This window comes from Lingula anatina, chromosome 3 (assembly GCF_051362555.1).
Source record: "Lingula anatina isolate TDL-2025a chromosome 3, LinAna3.0, whole genome shotgun sequence".
Taxonomy (NCBI): domain Eukaryota; kingdom Metazoa; phylum Brachiopoda; class Lingulata; order Lingulida; family Lingulidae; genus Lingula; species Lingula anatina.
The window spans coordinates 26,840,632-26,861,682 of NC_141769.1; the positions used below are offsets into that span (position 1 = coordinate 26,840,632).

General features: G+C 36.8%; 3 protein-coding genes across 3 annotated transcripts; 1 reads left to right on the top strand and 2 right to left on the bottom strand.

The window, feature by feature from the left end:
• Positions 1 to 181: 181 nt before the first annotated feature.
• Positions 182 to 5,047, bottom strand: LOC147763150 (uncharacterized). The gene is made up of 4 exons (XM_087009951.1): positions 4,781 to 5,047; positions 3,399 to 3,634; positions 2,852 to 2,974; positions 182 to 679 (listed from the first exon to the last, which is right to left on the bottom strand). The coding sequence occupies exons 1-4, from the start codon at positions 4,806 to 4,808 to the stop codon at positions 347 to 349; spliced, it is 720 nt and encodes a 239-aa protein (XP_086866077.1). The 5' UTR covers positions 4,809 to 5,047; the 3' UTR covers positions 182 to 346.
• A 4,368-nt stretch (positions 5,048 to 9,415) lies between these two features.
• LOC106179855 (uncharacterized) lies at positions 9,416 to 15,066 on the top strand. The gene is made up of 9 exons (XM_087009953.1): positions 9,416 to 9,575; positions 11,107 to 11,204; positions 11,673 to 11,799; positions 12,295 to 12,368; positions 12,568 to 12,670; positions 13,117 to 13,212; positions 13,465 to 13,512; positions 13,768 to 13,836; positions 14,152 to 15,066. The coding sequence occupies exons 1-9, from the start codon at positions 9,477 to 9,479 to the stop codon at positions 14,161 to 14,163; spliced, it is 726 nt and encodes a 241-aa protein (XP_086866079.1). The 5' UTR covers positions 9,416 to 9,476; the 3' UTR covers positions 14,164 to 15,066.
• A 512-nt stretch (positions 15,067 to 15,578) lies between these two features.
• Positions 15,579 to 20,651, bottom strand: LOC106158727 (aquaporin AQPAe.a). Its single transcript, XM_087009952.1, has 6 exons — positions 19,550 to 20,651; positions 19,152 to 19,212; positions 18,639 to 18,840; positions 17,894 to 17,974; positions 16,900 to 17,019; positions 15,579 to 16,653 (listed from the first exon to the last, which is right to left on the bottom strand). The coding sequence occupies exons 1-6, from the start codon at positions 19,920 to 19,922 to the stop codon at positions 16,576 to 16,578; spliced, it is 915 nt and encodes a 304-aa protein (XP_086866078.1). The 5' UTR covers positions 19,923 to 20,651; the 3' UTR covers positions 15,579 to 16,575.
• Between the last annotated feature and the right edge of the window lie 400 nt (positions 20,652 to 21,051).

The window sequence follows — 21,051 nt, forward strand, 5'->3', positions numbered from 1 at the left end:
CTTATTTTTTCTTTCAGTCCTCAAGTCTTTTTCTTAATTGATTCAAGAATGATTGCGCAATGTTTTAAAAATATCGGTTTTGTGGTTGATTCTTTACATTTTTTGCGAAAGCTGTCGTGTGCTGCACATTTTTATAGCATATAAGTATACAGTATATTTGGAAAAGTTGTCAAGATACGGGTATAATACGAACAATTTTATTCTCATAATTAAATAATATTAATACACATAAGTAATGTCCAAATTAACTTATATAATTGCTTAAAACACATATGGCTTTGGTTGGTTTATTTAATAAATACGTCATTGTCTAATTCACTCGAATGAGTCTATTAGTAAAACGTAATCATGAATCCGAATGACTCCATAACACGTTTGAAAGAGAAATTTCTATCAGTTCTTTAAGATTTTCCCATACGACCCAGTCACGAATCAGACGGGAGGCTTCGTCCCTTTCCGTCCAGTTCCGTATCGTTTGGCTATCAGTGTTTACGGAGCCATCCGAACAAAGCCGAAGTTCACACATCCTTTGATAGAGTTCATTGATGATGCTGACCAGCTCTCGACGAGCAGCGATAAAAAATGTTTTGGAAGAAAGTGACATTTCTGGAATGTGGATGTCAAGATAGACGACATAACTTGTCAGTGCTCTAGATAGAAAAACCACTGCTGAGTTCGACTGAAATAGAAAAAGAAAATAGTGTAAATGATTCAAGCGAAACCGTTTTCACTTATAAGTGCTTGTTACGAATAATAACGACTCGAAAAATTTGGAAACATATTATACATTACATGCCTTTGTTAAGTTTTGACCGATTTCATTTTCGGGCTCCGTTGCTCTTTTTTAATCGTTCTTCATACAGAGGGGATTGCGGTAATTAGCCGTTCTTGAATGAATTATTTGATAAAGTATCCTATATATGCAGGAGCTGCTTGAATATAAAATATTGTGTGCATGTCATGTCCGTCCCTGACATTATTAATTGCTAGCATGGAGTTAAATTACATAAACCAATTCCCAGATATGATGCTCATTTTTTAAAAGCGACAAAAATCAGTAAACATCTTATTTTATGTAAAATCTCGAAACAGTTTTTTTCGAACAATTTTAGAATAATGTATCCGATGCATTTCTCATCTGTCGTGTGTATGTATCCTCAGTGCTAAACATTCTGTTTTCCATATGTTCCTAGAGACTCAACGTTTGCTCTGACTGTGCTTTTACATTCATATTTCTAAACAATCACATGAACCTTGTAATGAATAGCTAGACATGATATGATACATAGACACGATGATACATAGACACGATGATGTTTTGTTGAACAAAAATACGTAGGAAGGCCTTTATCTTTCGCACAGTAGAATTAAGGCAGATAAAAACGTTCAATTCATTGCTTACAACTGACCAGCGTTTTACAAAAGGCTGTATAACATACATGTATAAGATAAATTAGTATGGCAAAATGCAGTAAAAATACGGTCTGCGTCTTTGAAAATGCATGCCTCCATCAGAAATATTTAACAGCCATACTCTGAAGCTTATGTGGTGAATTTCAGATGGGGCGTAGCACTAGAAGCTATTTCCAGCCGTATGACACTGAATGAGGTGACAAGTACATCCAGGTCATTCCCTAGCGAAAGATCTCAGGGTTTTTTCACGGAAGTTTATGACGTAAGTTCCAGAATTTGACTGATATATAAATTCCTGATTCTAATTCCATTGGATGAATTAACACATCCTTTGGTCTTTATACCAGCATGTTTCTATTGAACTTTTGATGTGTAAAAATGGTGTAACAGTAAAAGTAAAAACTGAATTCATGAAAGACATTTGTATGTGCTTTTCTATGATATTCTTAATTATTATCTATTCATTTATTTGCGTGTGTGCTCACGTGTGTGTGGGCTGAATTCTTATGTCATGATTGAAATTTAGATAATACTAACCCAGTTTGTTTAACTGACAAAAAAAAAACTAAAGTAGCGTCCTTGAGTGTCATAAAGCGGCATTTATAATATAATAAACTGAACTTATATTGGTTGTAAGTAGGCCTACCTGCTACGAAAACCTGATGCTATTGAAAAAATTCACTTTAGATTTTTGCATTAATGGTTATTTATTTTTTATTTATATTTTTATTTATTTATTTATTTGTATCCAAGGCCTTGTTAATAAGACAAAGAAAGTAGACATGGATGGACAAGGAGACTTAATTGCTTAAAAGCAGCCTTTATAGCAACTGTATGGTCAGTATGAATAATCTTAAACCAAATCCAGAAGCAATAGACATATGATCTTTTCTGGCCTGAGAGGAAGATCTTTTTTCCAATGAAAACTGTTGCTCGCTTCATTTTGCTCATGTAAAGTTTCACTCTGAACTATTTAGTAAGTTCTTTTGTCTTTGGATTCATTTTTTATAACGAACATGGCACTTTGGCAAATTCAGTGAACTGAAGTCTGAAGGCTAATACAAAAAGTGTTAGTTACACGTATACATCTGATCTGAGAAATGTCATTTCGTAGACATTTTCACTCGCAAATATCTGACTACAAAGACAAATATTATTAGAGATTATACAAGCCACTGCATGAAAAAATGTATACAGTTCACTCAAATTACCACCGAATTACACGTTTCAACATTTGCCTGACGTCATTCGTTTCAGACTGTTCATAAAACGATGCGGTTAAAAAAAGGTTAACATGACACCCCCTCCCCACCTCGTTTTCCAGACAAATTGTGAACAAAACACTTTGTGGTATGAAATAGCTTGTCGTGACAAAAAAAGTCATTCCATGGCTTTTTCCGATTCTATTTTATCTTATAAAAAATAAGCAAGGACTTACTTGAAAGGTTGCAGCTAGGTGACGAGTTTTTCGTTGGAGTTGATTATTTATAGTCAGCCATCTTTTCTTTTCTCTTGCTCGTCTCCACATCTGAGTATCACTTGCTGCAAACGCTATCCTTATCTGCAAACAGAATATATTGGATGTCATAGGGCTCACTCCCAAAGAAACTATCGTTCTACGTGGCTCGATCCAACACCGCGGGGACTCTCGCTAAATGCAATCAGTTTAACAGAATAACACTCCTCATCCTTTCGTTTAGTAGAATACAGACAGGCTGGTGATCATATGAATACGCTGGGAACAATTGGAGGCGTGTTTATCTCTTTATCTGACTGCATTCAGCGACATTGCCAGCGGAGTTAGATCGATCTACGTAGAACTATAGTGCCATTGGGAATGGGCCCATATGGATATTAAGTGGGTAAGTTGCAGATACGTTCAGTGAGAGATTACCGTGTTCATTGTACTGCACTAAAAACATCTTGCTATTTTACGTTTCCATAAAAGCTTTTAATACAATTGACAATGAAAATCGTGCAGGTACCTGTTGGAGATAATTATTGGCAATAGAATCCAATAACGCCAACCTTTCCCTAATATTAGCCAGACTTCTTGCAATCACGCTTTCAGGGCGTCGATGGCTTGTCATGCAACTAGGAGAACATCGACGTTGGAGAGAAAATGAAATCATGATATTTCTTCTATGTCGTAAGGTCTTGACAGTAAATGGCGCGGTTGTTCCTGTGCTTAGAGGAATATTTGCCAGGGAAACCAAGTAAACTGTAATGAAAAAAAAACTACGAATGATAGCTAATGGAATGAGTGTGCATCTGACGCTCATTTCTGACATACCGTTTGTTTCTTTTCTGTATCATAAACAAAAATTATTAATTAATTAAAATTGATGACTCACGGATGTAACTTTCTGTTGATGCTTTTGGTGTTTGTGGTGTTATACGACTGTTTTTTTTTTTTTTTTTTTTAATTGCCACCTTTTACTGATGAAAAATTGCCCGGAAACAAACAGAATCACGTAAGATAAAAAGATAAAGCATTTGGTGACAAGGAATACATTTGCATGGAGGCAGTTTACACTGTATCTTGTCCAGGGACCCAAAGGAAAGAATCTCAAGGCATACTTTCCCTGAATCTAGGCAATAAAAAAGGTTCCATTCCTTCTGCTATTGATCTAAGAGTAAACCGCAACTATTTTTGATTAACAATATCAGCGATATCCACCGTCAGTGGTATTTCCAATCTTAGCAGACATTATGTGGTCTTGTGTAGTGCATTTTGTGACCATCGGATTAAAAGAAAAAAGCATAATGTCTTGGAGTAAATGTGTTCGGTTCACCGCCAAGTTGCTCTTCTGTTTTGTTAAATATCAAAGTATGATGTGATCTGTATAAAACTTGATGCAGCATTTTATTCAACTGACAGTTAAAAAATCCTATGCAGCAATAAAGGAAGGTGATCGATATTTTTCTTACTTAATTACTTAGTTAGGTATGCAAATAGGCGTTAATTCTCAAAGAGGCATAGATGGTTTTCACACTATAACTTCCGTTGCCGGAAAATCTTTGCAAATTTTTAAGACAAAATTGTATTTGTCGACCAGAAGTAATTTACGCTTTTCCAAATTTCTATCGAAAGGAAAAAAAACAGCAAAAACTCAGTTGAGTATCACACTTAACTACGCATTAAGCCATAAGAAAAAATTCATGATAAATTGCATTTATGTGAATACTTAAATTTGGCTGTCGGTGTGTAACGGAAAATTTGCAAAAATTACCTACCTGCCGAGAAATCCCCAATTAAATCACTTTATGCATCATGTAAAGATGCCGAGTGAAATGCGCTTCGCTTCGCTTTTTTCTTTTAATTTCAACGCTAAATAGACATAGAAACGTAAACAATTAAACATACCTGTTAAAAGAAGTTGTAGCCACCACATCGTTCCTTGGAATGGAATGCATTCGTAAATAGTACAATTTCCCTTTTTATTTTGTCTGCTAACAAGATATAAATACCGTACAACAGAGGCATGCGTGGGCTGATTGTCACTCCTTTTAACTCAATCTATGTATTAACTTACGGAAGTCTTCTTAAATAAGCAAATACTTTAAAATTACCCAAAACTAACTGATATCGGACGAAAAAAAAGGTCCTGATTTGTGGTGAAAATTCGGAACTGAATTCTCACGCTTTGTTTACATTTCAATTTTGAAAAGTGCGATTCTTCAACAGAGCAAATTTGATTTCACGTTGTACGCCCGCTGGAGTGAGATTTGACCGTCACGTGGTAAAAACTCCAGTTAGGAAGAATACAATTAGTTAAATGGACCTCGGGGCGTTACTCTGTGACATTTAGTGTACTACACTTTTTTAGGAAAGCAAAGTCAAGAGTTTTACCTTGTGACATTTGTCTACAAATGTTTTTCTTTGTTTTGCACGAGACAAATGCCAAGGCATTTGGTCTGGGGTTTAAGTCGAATTTGTTCAATCATCTATCGAAACAATCGAAGATGAAGGTGAGCATTTAGGGTACCTTGTAATATTAAGACAAAGATAGGGCAAATAAAAAGAGATGCAAGGGAAATTTACTGACCGACCTAGATTTGGTTTTTAAGAACAAATAGAGTTAGAAATAGAGCTTCGGGGTCCAATGATTTTAGGCGATGTTTCTTTATTATTATTATTATTATTATTATTATTATTATTATTATTGTTGTTGTTGTTGTTGTTGTTTGGTCGTTACCAGTCATTAACTATCGTCGTTTAAAAGAGAGATTGGCGATTTCCTGGTTCAAATGTCTCCATCTTATATGGTCGTGTGAAGAACAATATATGATGACTAACTTGCATTTTAGAACGTGGTCCGAACATACTTCAGGCTATTGAAAACATGGGGTAATTTTGTAAAATGAAAGAAACGTGTAAGAAACGAAGCAAAGGTGGCGTGGGTTAAACAGGTCACACCATTAACACCAGGTCAAAAAGGTTTTGAGGGTGATTCCATACGTTAGGGTCTAATTCCCCATCTACTAAGCTAATGCAAAGAAGAACATTGACATAAGATAAAACAGTTACACTGAAGATACAGAGCGAATTTGCGAATTCGAGCTGATGATGTAACAACAGCGCTTCTGTGGTGAAATTGTGTTTTTGATTTGTTTTTTAAAGATCAAGATGACCCTTGCCTGAACAGCGCCAAGACCGTTTTAACGCCTATTAAATCGCGACTATAAGTATGTGATTCGTTGCCAGGAATTCTCCTTGAAAGGCTCAGTTCTGATTTTGTCAATAAAGAGGCGAAATAATGCCTTTGTTGGATGTAACATCATTGTGAGGGGCTCATATCTCATCAACAAAAAATTCAAAAGCAAACGCTAAACAGTTTTCGTGATAACATCTAAGTTCTGGAGGTAAGACGCAACCCGATCACTATCTTACAACAACGAAGCTCAACCGTAGCTTAAAAGCAGAAGCGCAAAAGGTAATGAATGAAAAAAAAGAAATTTTGATTTTTTTGCTCTTAAACTGTTCAATTTGATCGCACTTGTATCTATATAAGTATTTTACATAAAAGAAACGAGAAAATGGTTATCTTGACCAATTTAGGCCGCTTTAACGAAACGAACCACCTTAAAAATCTTACAAAAGTATTATACATTTAGATGCCACTTCAGGTCTACAGCAAAGAAAAACGCTTTTTAGGGCAAAGTTTTTTAACCGTACTTAACAGTATGTTATCAGTAAAATGTTGCTCAACGTGGGGGGATCGAATTCAGAAGTGTATTGTTTTTAGGTCCAATCACCCGTGATTGAAAGTATCGCACTTTACATGCTTTTTTGGCCTTCAGGTAATGGATATTTTATTCTGCTTTTTCTTTTAAACGGACGTAAATGGCCGTATACAGGGGAGGCGTATTTTTAAGTGACACGCGCATGGAATGGTCTAAATCTGGTCAAATATTACTATTATTTGAGTTTTTAATGACAGGAGTCCAGGTGTTTATACATTCAATTGTCTAAAGCCAGTGGATTACAAGTGTAATATGTACACTCGCAATCCAACCCAAATACCTAAAGTTAGAGAGTTACTCAACGTCTCAAAGCCTACGTCTCTTATGTTTTTCAGCTGATAATAAGATAATCCACGGCGAAATTTCTATTAATCACGAAAATGCTTGTTTTGGGAGGATAAACCACTTCCGAAAAATGTGTCACTGTGTTTGGTAAAAACGCATATTTTGAAAATAGCAATTGGTGCCAATAACTGATAAAACTAAGAGATTAAAGAGACTTGGGGTTGCTCCCACTCCCTCTCGCCCACCCTCTCCACCCCCTTCCCATATACAAACTCTCTGAGTTTAAACTATGGTGCTCTTTAATATACGGGAAACGGACCCACTCTCTTCTTGACATCCAGAAACCCCCTTGTGTTATAAGTTTATTATTATTATTATTATTCGGGGGGGGGGGGGGATATTTTAAGGCCACCTGCAATTATTACAAGACTGATCATTATTTTATTTTTCGCGGGGGGAGGGGGGGAGGGTTAGGACCAGTAATTTGACATCGAGAGATACAGAACTCAGTTGCAACGCTGAACCCGGAAGGAAAATCTTTTAATGAAAGCGCGGACGTGAAACCAACCCCAAGCGTAATCGAGGAGCGAACACCCGGTGACGAGAAATAAGAAGCCAGAACGGTGTTATTTCTGTCGTATAGATTAATTAAAATAACTTGCCATTCTAATTTCAATCGAGGAGTGCACTCAAAGTGTGGTGTTGCATCGCGCTATTAACGGGGAAGGGCGTTATCAGCAAAATCGCCCTTTCCCCCTGCGATGTACGAAGCGTCTGCGTGGCGCTGTGTGCGTGATCTGTGCACCTTATGACCTGAAGTTGGGAAAAGTCCTTGTTATTTGAGAGAAAGGGTTATGTTTATTGCGTGTTGAAATGCTATTGAGGCATAAAACTTGTCTTGATTTGTGGTCATGTTGCACAGACTTATGGGTGCTCATGCGTGCCTACATTTCTTTTTTTATCTTTTTTTTTTTTTTAGTAATTACGGAAGATGGTGTTGTACATGAGGGTTTACGTGATACAAAAGGATCGATGGTTAATTTGGTAAAGCAGATGCCAGATAAGAGGTTTTGCAGAAGTATTTCCATTTGTATTGATATTACGTCGTAATTACGCATCTTGAACAAACAAACCTGTACAATGTGAGCCACATATCTTTTTATGGTTTACTAGTGCTGTCGCTGTAGCAATTCGTTACGATGCAAAGTTCATTGTTTTTGGATTTGCCTCCATCCTCTCTCTCTCTCTGTGGTCGTCCACCCATATTAGGGGTCAGTGAGTGCGTAAAATGGCATAATGATTCGAATGATTTTATGTCCCCTGAAAAGAAACAGTCCGCCACGGCTGGGTTTTCAGTTTCAAGGATTGGGTGTTAAATAACGCCCTCACTCAGGGTTTGGCCCTCTTTCAGCCTATCATAAAAGAGGCTTTGGTACTGCACCAGAAATATACTGTTATACTGTTCCTGGGCCCACCCAGCACTGCGACTACACCTCGATCACATTTATAGACACATCTTAAACTGGAAACCATGGGCATTGCAATCTAAGTAAGATGCGGTATCTGATTTGACTGGCGGCAAAATGAACTTGGAAATGAGGAAGTAAAAAAAATTCGTTCAAGATTGAATAAAAAAGAAGAAAAATCAATAAAAAAGAGTATGCAAAGCGATAAACGTAATTTTACAATTGAAAACATCAAATTTCTTTTCAAAGGCTAATTTGCGAGTTTGTTATAAAATGTTTTAAAATGTGCGTTAGCAAAAAAAAAAAAAAAAATCAGCAATTTTTCTTAATCAAGTAGCTTTTGCCTATCCAAAACCGTTGACAAATTACGAATTTCATTTTATGTAGCTTTCCCATTTTTGTAATCACAAGTGAAATTCACCAATCTCTAACTGCATCACGAGTGTGTCTCAGAAACAAGAAACTCTGAACTCAAAACAGGTTTATGGATCATGCCTCTGTGAACAGTTTAATATGGTATGAAGTGATTAAGATTAAATTAACGTTCTAAAGGTCTAACGAGCAGCGTGTGCCTTTTAGGCCTTATATCTAAAAAAAATATCTCATCTGTCTCATTTTTTCATTTCCTGTGCTCTTCAAAAATGTAAAGGAAAACTAAATTGTATAATAAGTTGGTCCCCATGGTTGCTTTACTTACGTAGAATTACTCGATTAATTGCCATGTGTTTAACAAGGTCTCTGTTTATATTCAAAGCCATTTCTTAACCGGGCATTTGTCTATAAAAAATTGAAATGCCTGCAAAATGAGATTTCACAATATTTTATCTCTATTAACAAAATCTTTGATATTATCAATACTAGTATGTCTAATGTTAGAAAGGTAAAACTAAATTTTATCCCCTTTGGATCATATGTTTACCTGTATTGGGCACAGTTTCTGCTTTAATCTTTGCTTTCAAGCATTCTTTTCGAGCATTATTTTTGGTCAGATGCGACATGAATTAAATCATACACAGAAATACAAAGAGATGAGATTGCTTTTGAATGTAGCTTTTATTGTTTTTCATGTTGCTCTTCAATCTTGGAGGAAGGAAACGAAATGATAACAAGAAGCAACATCATCGTAAAATATTACAAATTATGGCAGCTAAAAATGATGATGATGTGAGTAAAATTACCTTTACGTGTCTTTTAAAAAATTGAGATGTTCAAGGATTTTTAAAGTTCAAATAAGACAAAATAAATATCAGGATTTAGAATTTACTTACGTTTGATTCGTGATAGTGCTAGTTTTAATGTTACATACTGTAGGAAGCAAGCGTAGATAAGCAGCAACAAATGAAAATCACCACTACTAGCTTCTTTTACGACTCAAATAAAGTCTACATGGGATATACCAAATTAATCACTCGGTCAGACAAATAAAAGCTGTAGAATTGCACTTTATTCAAATTTCTGGTCGAAAATTTGACTTATTTATCAGCTAGCTATTCTTGTAAATTATAATTTATATGCTATTTGAAACTATATGGTGGCATTTGGTCAGGTTTAGTGGCAATGCTTAGACAAATGTCAATTTTCTTCATATGCACCTTTAACACACTCTCTAGAGCAATACACTGGAAATAATAGCCCTAAGATGTGACTTGAAGACATCCTACTTTTTCATTTATATGTAATTAACTAATGACCCCCTGCTGTTGTAATTGTGCCTGTTTTAGCCCCTACAGCAAAACCATAAGGAGGACTAGCTTGATTTGCTCAATACTTGTGGTAAGTGTGGAACTTGAATATGCTTCACACTGAGGCAATCACAGGTGATGAAGTATACCCTCTGATATGGGGGGGGGGGGGGGGGGGCTTCTGAAATAGTACTGCCTCTTACCACCCCTTGAGCAGTGGCAGCAGCAGAGGAGGACAGTTGTGGGTTTGGGCGCAGTCACTCAGCTGAGCATCTGGAGTAAGTCTGAGGCTATGCTTGACTAGCACTACCTTATATAGGCAGGCCAGGCCCATAGCCAGAGGGGTTTAGGGGATTTGAAAGGACCACCCTTTTTTGTCATGAAAAGGTCCATTCTAGGTAAAATTTGATCTAGGTGCACAAAAGTGTAAAAGGTCCACTTTTTCAGAAAAAAAACCTTTTGAAATTGCTGGCTACAGGCCTGACAGGGATGTGGGCTACTCGGCACCAATGTGTAAAACACCAAATACAAACTTAAGGGTGTGTCTGGCTTGGAAGTTGTTCTTGTTGATACCTGAAGTCCCACAGGGTGCGCTACAATAATTTGGTAACAGACTGCTGGCTTACCATGTGGTCAGAGAGTATCTGAGGTAGTCCATACCTGTACTAATGTCATATATAAGAAGGAGTGACAATTATGATAATGACACACAGTGGTACAGAACACAACTCCTGAAAGAATATGGGGTTTAAGCATCAGATGTTATTTTTTCTCAAGAAAAGTAACCAATTTTCTTCTCCTCACAGATCATTGATGGATATCTCCTTGCACTTGGATGCAATGTTTTGTATCCTTTCTAATTCTATAATAAAATTCTTAACAAATCAAAATTTATTTATCACCATCTTGTACATGTACTGGGGTAAGCCTTGGTATGTTCTTTGTACAAGTTTTAAAACTTTTACAGTACATATCAACATACATACATGTATACTATTACCGCATTATTTCAGGCTCAGGATATCCTTGGAGCCTGTCTAGGTATTTTGGTGGAGGAGGCAGACCCTGTCATTCTCAGGACTACTCTACAAACCTTGCTCAAGTTGATGAAGTAAGTTGGTGACGGGTGACAGATTTTGGTCTTGTTCTGTATTCCATGGTCTGTATGTGTTGTCAAGCAGTGATGCACTTTAAGTGGAATGATATTGTATTTATATAGCCCAGATTTGCTGTCTCTTTGTATAGGCACATACATGTATATCTGGTGTGTGTATGTGTGTGTGTATGTGTATGTGTGTGTGTGTGTGTGTGTATGTGTGTGTATGTGTGTGTGTGCGTGCATGTGTGTGCATAGCCCAGCTTTATTGACGACACACAACCTTTTTCAAGATTGATGACTTTTGGGCTCACAAAATATACCTTATGACCTCAAACCAACTCCTCTCTTTTAAATTATTAGCAATCATTTTCAACATAATATTGTTGCAAAAACACTTTTTGGGAGGAAAAGTGCCTAATTCATTTTGTGTGATTTTATTGATATACTACCATAATAATATTATAACTATATTTTTCACAGAAATGCTGCTGAGAATCCGTCTGAGGAGAAGTTCCATCATGTACGGAAGGAAAATAAAGCATTCAGTAATAAAGTGTGGAGATATGCAGGTGCTCAGCAGTTTATGTTGGCGGCAGGATGGGCTGAGGTTCCTATATATTTATATCTTTGTTTAGTTATGATATTTATAGTAATGAGATTTTTCCAACAATCAGCAAACTTCTGACTTTTTGGGAGCCAAAAATATCATTTTTGAGATCAATGCAAATAGCCCCCACATCATATTTTCAGGCTTTTTAACTAAATGGCAGTCTCATCCCTGTATTTAGTGTATGTGTAACTGTTAAAAATGCCATCTAATGTTGTCATTTAATGTATCACTTGTGTATTGTATTCTTCGATTTGATTCTGAAATCAAGATCACTATGGATTTGATCTGAATATGTTACTATTTGTCAGTAGATATTCTACTATTGAGAATCCTTTTAAACAAACTGGGTACATTTTCTTACTTGTTATGTTCAAAGTAACACTTAAACAGTCTAATATACTGCATCGCTTTTGCACATTTATCATTATTATTAACCTGAAAATTAAATGTCATGGCCATGATTTGTATGAGGTTGCTTTTTTTTTTCTTCAGGCAGATGATGCTGTAGTGTTGACAGATTCTGAGAGGTTAAAATGTGCCATTCAACTTCTTGAAGCAAAAATTCTGTAAGTTTGCATCTGCTTCCATATAAATGGTTTCAAACAACACTATTAGAATATACTAATAGTAATACTGTATATTTCTTAAACATATATGCCTTGAATAAACATTTCCAGACAAGTATTACAACATTGTTTGCTTTGAAATGAAGTGCCCCCAGTAAAAAGATACTACATGAAGCATGTTTTCTTGCTACTTCATTAGACAGTACACAGAGCAGTCGGCTGAACCCATTGAGAGTAAAAACAAACCATTGGCATCACCTATTCAGGCAAGCAAACCACAGTCTGGCTGGTCAGACAGAGAGGTAAACCTCCCTCATCACTCTCAAACCCCCCCTGGTCATAAATATTACATTGTATTTATCTTGTATGTTTGCCTTATTACATTTATCTGGTATGTTTATCTTTGGAAGCCTGTCAGAAAAAATGTCTGGATCCGCCCCTGCTGATGCTTGTGTGTGTGTGTGTGTGTGTGTGTGTGTGTGGGGGGGGGGGGGGGGGGGGGGGGGAAGTGAAGTGAAAAAAAATAGAAAATGGAAGTAATTGTGCAGACCCATAGGCAGGATGATGGTTGGGGTTTTGTATGAACCCCTTCTTTGCAAGGAAAAAGTCACCATGGGTAAAATTTGATCTAGGTACACAAAGGTTTCATGGTTAAAGTTTCAGAAAAGATCCCCCCTTTAAAATTTGTACCAAAAAAGTGTGTTTTCATATTCATAAAATTAAAATTTTTGTTGCTTAATCATCACAGCTTAGTGAAAAAGAAAAGCAAATTGCTGCTGAAAGAAAAAGACAACAGGCTCAGTTGAAAAGAGAAAAAGAAGAAAGGAAAAGAATTAGTGAACAGGTAGATATCATGATTTAAATATATTGGCATTCTAAGATAATTATTTAATATTTTTATTTTCATTCTAGATTTTAGATTTTGTTGTGTTTATTAATAGATCCAAGAATGCTATTTCATTGGTTGCAATTCTACTAAAAAAAAGCTATTTATTAAAAATAAAGGTATTTTTTTGTAATCTAAATTGTTATAATCAATAATTTTGATACTTGCAAATGCCAATTTTTAGTCATAGTGATTTCTTATCTGTTCCAGATTAAAGCTGATCGAAGGGAAGCTAATACAAGGGAAGTGAAAGAATCGGTGAGTTGTGGGCTAAGTTCAGATAAAATGTTTGATAGACTACAAAATAGCTTGGTTTGATTTAACTATAAATTTGAAATTATTGAGTCCTAGGTTAAGTCCACCTTAGAAGTCATTGGGTTCACTGAAGGAGAATACTGACTCCCAGCATGACTAAGTGTTTAATTACAATCAAACTTTTGACTTTCTAAAGAAAGTTTGAAAATGGCTCCAGTCAGAATGGTGCTGAACACAGTCTTTTTATTTTAAAAATAGCATGCAAGACACTTTGATTCTGACGGTGGTATGAAGAGGTTTGATGACATAGGAATAAATCTGAATAAGGTAAAGTTTACTGAAAGGAAATTTTGTAAAAGACCATTGACATACTGGTAGATATTTAAGACTTCATTTTCATTCAATTTGTGACAGCTTAATGTATGTATTTTCTATCAGCACACCCACATGATTTTTTAAAAATTTAAATCAGAAATTTGTTGTAAGGCCACATTCCCATTTCATTCTACTTTTTTTCTAGCAATCCTAAATCATATCTGAGCACACTGCTGATAATAATGGCCATATCTAACCAAAGGAGGCCAGTCACATAAATGTCAGCTTTTTAAAAAATATTTTTGATTCATTTTATTTTTTATTTAGGGAGGAGGATGAGGATAGAATACCTCTTAACATCCAGACCAGATGTTAATCAGGGCTTATGAGAGGATTTTTGCACAAAAAAAATACAGATAATGAAGAAATTGGTAAAATGTTCAGTCAAGACCATGGGAGAACCTGATGGAAAATTTTTTTTTAATTTTGTAAATTGCCAAAGAAGGGAAGACTGTTGTGTTTTTTATTTGTTGTTTATTTTTTTATCGAAGAAATAACTTTTTTTAATTGATGAAAATGATCTCCTATGAAAAACTTTAATATTGTACAGTGTTGATTAACTTTGTTTTAATTGTATACCACACATTTCTTCAGACCTGATAGAAATTGGAATATTCACCCTTATGGCTGTGAACTTTTATAAAATTGAGTGTGAGTGACTCTTTACTAGGAATATAGTCACTCGCTGGTATTTAGTGCTATTAATTCCATCATTTCTATTATTGTAGTTTTTTAAAACAAAAAAAAATGCTATTAAATCCCCATTGCCCTGAGAGACTGGTCAGAGGTTTTAGAGGTTTTAGCCTAGAATTTAAACTGGCAAGTTTGACAGGGAGAAACTTGAATGTTACACCGGCTTGACTATTATCTATAAGATACGGAAAAGAATTGTGATTGCTTATTTTGAGTGATGTCAAACTTTTGATGAAGGTAACTGTTTAAATCCTCAAAGGCAGAGCAGAAACCGGAAAGCCAGATTTAATAATAAAGGCGATTTTATATGTGATAAAAATGTAAGAATATGTGACAAAACTGTACTCTTCAAACATGTAAAAAGCAGTTGGTTTCCATTTGGACTTAGACTCCGTTCACATGGAAAGTCTATTTTCTAAAAAATCTATTTTCTATTCGCGGTATCTTGTAATCACGGTCCCTGTGCCCTGAATATCCCGAGAATTAATTACAGCTTTGGAAGTAACTGGCTCGCGCCGCCAGTATTTACGCCGCGGGTTATTCAGGGCACAGACCGTGATCATAAGATACCGCGAATAGAAAATTGATTTTTAGAAAATAGACTTTCCATGTGAACGAAGCCTTAGTCCTATGGATCTAAGAAGACACCCCCCCCACCCCCACCCCCAACATATCATCTGATTAATTCTAGTAGTTTTCTGTAGAATCTTACCTCAGTAAGGGTTTTTTAAAAATAGGTATTAGGTTATTTATACTACCGTTACCACAATTTGGCTGACGTCCTTTTTATGGTTAAGTCGGTTTTATATTTTGTTGTACGTCAAAGGGACATTTGTCTTTTGGTTGAAACTGAGAAGTGCTTATTTAAATGTCAATTTTTATGTATCTGCCTTTAAATTGGTGTGATATTTGTACAGAGATCAAATGGGTATGGCCGATTTTGGTTTGTTGGTATTTTTGTGAAAAAATAAGAGGTCATTTGTATTCACAAGGAATTTGAGTTCTTATGTATTCAAAATATTTTATTGACTTTTTTTGCATCAAGACAGAAAATGGTGCGTGTATAGAGATCTTGGGATGTTGTATATAAAATAATTGAATAAAATACAAAAAGGGACATCATTATTGAAAATTAATGAAGAAAAATGTATCCCCTTTTTGTTATATTGTACACAATGTGTATGTTGCTTTTATTCTAGTTCGCGGACCCTACTCTCAAAACTTCGTAACTTATAACAATTTGAAAGTATTTCCGTGAAAAGTTATAAAAAATACGAAAGTTACATGTACAACCATTCGAGAATACGGCCCAAGGACAAGAACATACTGAAATCGTTAATAGTATGGATGACGCCAGCAGACAAACAGGTTATCCATTCAAAGGGCTGATATATCAGCCGAGATTGGGGTTTCTATGTTATGTGGCTGTCTGGTGAAGTCACTAAGATTAGTGACATTTCTGGTTCAGAACGCAGCCCTGGGAATGAGATTCCAAGAATTCTACTACAATCATCTTCTTAGAAGCTTATTCATACCGATAGTTCTCGGTATTTTGTAGGTTTTTTAAACTTTAAATTTAAGTCAGTTTTGTCTGAAGCAACCAACGAAGAGCACGTGCTTGGTGTAATGTTGTCAGTTGCAAGCATTTCTCGTCTTGCAGGACGTCTGGAGAAAATTCTGTGAAAGACGGCAATGGCGCAGCAACCTCCCACATCGCACTTTTTAAGTAGAAAGTGTACAAATGTGACGGCGCATGTCGAGTTTAACGCCCAACGTGCCATGTACAGTGTCAAACGTAGTACTACTGCCCAGTGTTATCACAGCACGAAAGGTTGAGACCGACTTTCGGTCTACTGTTCATGAAATGTATACCCCCCCCCCCCCCCCCACCCACCCACCAAAAAAAAATAATAATAAAAATAAAATAAGGCTCTTCACATGTCCTTGGCCGCCATTTCATTTCTGGTATAATCTCATTGTGTCCTCAGACCGGAGATTTCAGTTTGTCTTCTCATTACTTGCTCCTTCAGATTCTGACACAATCACGTCCGGCGAGTCCAATAACGGCCCTTTTATCTGGAAATGCAATCGACTTTGATGTATTGAATGACATCGTGTACTGCTATTTCTTCCTTTCTTTCTTTCTTTTTTTCTTTATTTATTGACATTAAACTGCCAACATCGGCGCAACAGAATCGCCTCCCTCTCTCTCTCTCTCTCTCTCTCTCTCTCTCACACACACACACACACACACACACACACACATCTATTTGTAAAAAAAATTAGAAGCGAATACACGCTGTAGAATTTTATAGCACTTACCTCATCTCTTATTCCCTTTACTTTCCTTTGTTTATTCTTATTTCGAGTGTTTAATTTAAAGCCGTAGTGATATGTAATAGCAGCAAGGATGCCCCCAAAGATCGGGCCTACCCAGTATACCTACAATTAATACCGATAAAATTAAAACAATACATATATGTAATTCTCAGTTACGATTAATACAAAAATAGTAATGTAATTTACACACTGTATCATCGTTCTTTATTCGAATTTATGAATCCTGAAGGAAATTGTCCTTAAATTCGCCAATCGTGATGTCGACAAAATCTTTATATGGGCTTCATTTTGATGTTGTTGATTGAATATACATTGGCATGTTTCAAGTGCTATTCCAGTGGTTTTTAGGTGAATGGTCGTACACTGACAATTTTTTAGCATATGTCTGTATATAAGAATCGCCTGACAGATATACTGTTACACCGTTACACAATGGAAGAAAATAGTAACAAATTCCCTGACTATAGACTAGCACAGATAGGTCACACATACATAGCCACTAGCTCCACGTCTTGTTTGAGCAGTTCCAGATTGTTCTTCGCATACTTTTAATTCCGGTCAATTGAGGAAGATTAGTTTGTGAATAATGAAATAAAGCTTGGAATTAATTGGGGAAACGGTACAGACGAATGGTAATCGGGAAAAGTCTCGATAGACAGTAGCTAGCGGATGATGCAGGCGTATTAAGTTCACAGCGGACGACAGGACTAACAGATTCGCGGATTAAATAAGGACGACTCTCTTGAAAGCTTACTGCGTAATTCTATTCGGTGTCTGTTAGGGGATTATTCAGCGCGCTTTCAAGTGGGTCGGCCATATTTGATACGCGGATCTGTTAGTCCGCGGACCAACATGTTCTGAATGCATCCTTACCCTACCCTCCGTTCACAACGGTCTCTGTAGTCTGTTACAAAAGTTAAAAAATTATTCGATTTTGTACCTACAGGGACACCTGTGGCCGGAGGGGAAGTCTTACCCAATGGTTTTCCCATATATTGACATAAACAGCAGGCCCCAGGGAGCGGGCGGGGTTCATACTAGCACCAGTGTGATTTATCTGGAAATAGTACAAAAATGAACCTGTTAAAAAGATTGTGATCTACTCACCTTGTCTCCCGACAGCTGCCTCGAAAGTCACGACCTTTCTAAAGTTATCACGGACAGATCTGTGGAAGTGAAGTCATGTGAAAAGATGAATCATGTGGACAATGTTACGGGACGTGAACAAGTGCATGGTAGTGCATTCAGGCGAGACTGAGAGAAGAAATGCTCACCCTAAGGATATTTTATATTTTATTTCTGTTTTAATTATTGAAAATCATATATATAATTAAAGAATTTAGTCTTGGGTGGCGAGGGATTTAAGGATTGACAAGTCGATTGAGTGAGTTACACGCACGGTTGAATAAAAGTTGACGAAGAAGAAAAATATAGGTTAGGGAAAAGGCAACGCAAATTTTTTTTATAAACAGAAACTGGGATCTTGCTATTTTGCTGCATAGAGGGTAAAGAGCATTCCAGAAAAGAAGTCGTCAAAGTCCTTGGAATGTCAAATGTCTTATGGCAACAGTCCTGGAAACTGTGGTTTTGGATATATCATATTATCCCAACCATCTTTCCAATACAAGATTATTCAGTGCCTATAACCTATAACCCGCTGTATGGAGAGAGAGAGAGAGAGACTACGATCCTCTTCACAAAAGAAAAAACGAGGGGCTTACTCCAGTACAGATATTCATCGCCACAGCAAGTCCAATGACCAAACTCGGCATCGTGATCTTCTTCGCGCTGTCCGTGGCGCCAAAGATGACGAAGACGAGCATGAAGCTCAGGTACATCTCTACCACCATACCCTGGGCGGGAGACATCAGGGGATTAACGACGGTCGTGGCAAAAGTCCCAGTTGCGTTGGCAGGAGTGACACTGTTCAAAATTTAAAGATTTGAAAGATTCCGGATTATCATTTAATTCATAAATTATTATTGATTTCTTAGTTTATCAATTTACTTTAAATTGTGTATGTTATTTTTAAGAGGAAGCGAAGAAGTAGAGTGGTAACACCAATTTAAGTCCCTTTTCATTCTCCCTTCTTCTGATCTTATATTCGTTTTAATTTTCTTAAAGCGTTAAGGGAAATTACATGAATTTGCACTACTACTCTTAAATCGCCTGTGCACGCCTATTCAGGCCTGACTATCTGTATTCTAAATAATTCATAAGTAATTTTATCTTACACGTAAACCAGACCTGAGCCAAGTAGTGATCCCATGCATTGTGCCAGAATGAAAAGAATAGCTGAAATAATAATAATAATAATAATAATAATAATACATACATACATACATACATACATACATACATACATACATACATACAATTTTCGTCTAATCCTACTCAATATTGAATTTTGTTGGATTTTCGTTTCTCTTTTCATGAACTTATTTGACCACAGACTACCCCAGTATCACCAAAATGTAATTACATGCTTTTATACGTGTGTGTGTGTGTGTGTGTGTGTGTGTGTGTGTGTGTGTGTGAAGCACAGTCGTCGGTCAGTGGTTTGTTTAATAAATGTTTATATGTTGAATGCAAAAAAATATGAAACTAAGTACAAAAGAAAATCGGGCTATACCTTTCAGTATGGAAAGTTTCCGTGCCACAAACATGGCCAGCGTCACTGTAGGATTTACTTGGGCCCCCGAAAAATGTCCGAAGCCCTCTATGAGACACATCACTACAAAACCCATTCCCAAAGCGATCTGAACCGTGGTGCCCGAGTCGTTATTTCCCGGCCATTTTAAAGGCACAGAACACTGGACTATCATCAGTATCGCAGTTGCTGTGATCTCTGATATAACGGCTTTCCAGAATTTGGCCGTCTTCGCCTCCTGGAGACCGACCCAAACTTTCCAAGAAGGGGTTCCCATCTTCTCCGACTTTAAAGAGTTCACTGGATTGCAGCTCTCTCCCGGAAGTAATTTATAAACGTATGGCGACCTGGACATCTCAAACCCACTCGGCTCGGTTACTGATTATAAGTCTAAAGTTATCTGGCAGGCTATTGTAAGGACACACGCCAAATTAGATTACTCACTATGCGCGTGACTTAAAGAAAATGAGAAATGCCTATAACGCGCTCATGTAACTTTCACCTGGACGATGAACTCGTGAGTTTTTTGTTATAACTGAGTTGCTCCTTTTTCTGTTGTTTTTTCAGACTTAAGCGACTGTAGGGGGAATCTTAGCCAGGTTTAACCGAAGGCCGCGGCTGCGGTATCTGTCGCAATGTGTCTCATCGTATACGATATGGTCGTTAACCTAGCCTTATGTACAGGAATACGCATATCATAAATCTGCCATACTATCACCCATCCAGTTAGTTAATTGAAGGGCGCGACTCGACTAGAATCTGGTAGATCCCAGAGATCGATCTTAACGACACCGTACCGCACTGATACAACAATATGAGGCGGTTCATATCCCTATGCGACAAGTAAGCCTACTTTGTGACGGGTACAGTGTAGCCATCAACATAGCATAGAAGGCTTAGGAACTTTCTTCTCTGTGACCATGGGTGCGCTGGTAGTCTGTTACAAAATGATTGTATCGTCGATGCTCTATTATAGAGACCCTTGCTATCAGAAAGAAGGATCTGCGTCTTTAGATCGATCCATGTTAGCCTAATGTGAACGCGTTCTAAGAACGTTACGCTCTGACGCAGCAGTCACGGCTGACATCATTTATGACATCGTTGATCAGCGGTTTGATTGTCGCACGCACGTGATCACGGACGCGAAGAGGTTGAACTGTTTCGAAAAATAAACAGTAGTAGTTGTAAGCCCAATTTATTCGAAGAATGATACTAAGCCAGCTGATGTCACATAAACAAACAATTAATCTGATATAGCAGTACAATTGTTGCACTTATTTGCTATGATAACAAATGGTGATAGTAATTATCAATGCATCAATATAACAGGGGCTTACGCGCATAGACATTTTCGGCAAATCAGATGACGAATTAGACGAATGAGAGAGAGAGAGAGAGAGAGAGAGAATTTGCTCACGAAGGTGTTTTTTCTCTTTTATTTACTCGTACATACAAACGACTAGAAAAAGCTTTTTTAAAGCAAA

Coding starts and splice junctions, on each gene's coding strand:
- LOC147763150 (XM_087009951.1), bottom strand. CDS start 4,808: ATGTGGTGGCTACAACTTCTTTTAACAG. Junction 3,635..4,780: donor GCTACAACTTCTTTTAACAG/GTATGTTTAATT, acceptor TTTTCATTACAG/TTTACTTGGTTTCCCTGGCA. Junction 2,975..3,398: donor CCAATAATTATCTCCAACAG/GTACCTGCACGA, acceptor TTCTGTTTGCAG/ATAAGGATAGCGTTTGCAGC.
- LOC106179855 (XM_087009953.1), top strand. CDS start 9,477: ATGTTGCTCTTCAATCTTGGAGGAAGGAAACGAAATGATAACAAGAAG. Junction 11,205..11,672: donor ACCTTGCTCAAGTTGATGAA/GTAAGTTGGTGA, acceptor TATTTTTCACAG/AAATGCTGCTGAGAATCCGT. Junction 11,800..12,294: donor TGGCGGCAGGATGGGCTGAG/GTTCCTATATAT, acceptor TTTTTTCTTCAG/GCAGATGATGCTGTAGTGTT.
- LOC106158727 (XM_087009952.1), bottom strand. CDS start 19,922: ATGTCCAGGTCGCCATACGTTTATAAATTACTTCCGGGAGAGAGCTGC. Junction 18,841..19,151: donor GGCTCAGGTCTGGTTTACGT/GTAAGATAAAAT, acceptor AATTTTGAACAG/TGTCACTCCTGCCAACGCAA. Junction 17,975..18,638: donor CGATGAATATCTGTACTGGA/GTAAGCCCCTCG, acceptor TACTATTTCCAG/ATAAATCACACTGGTGCTAG.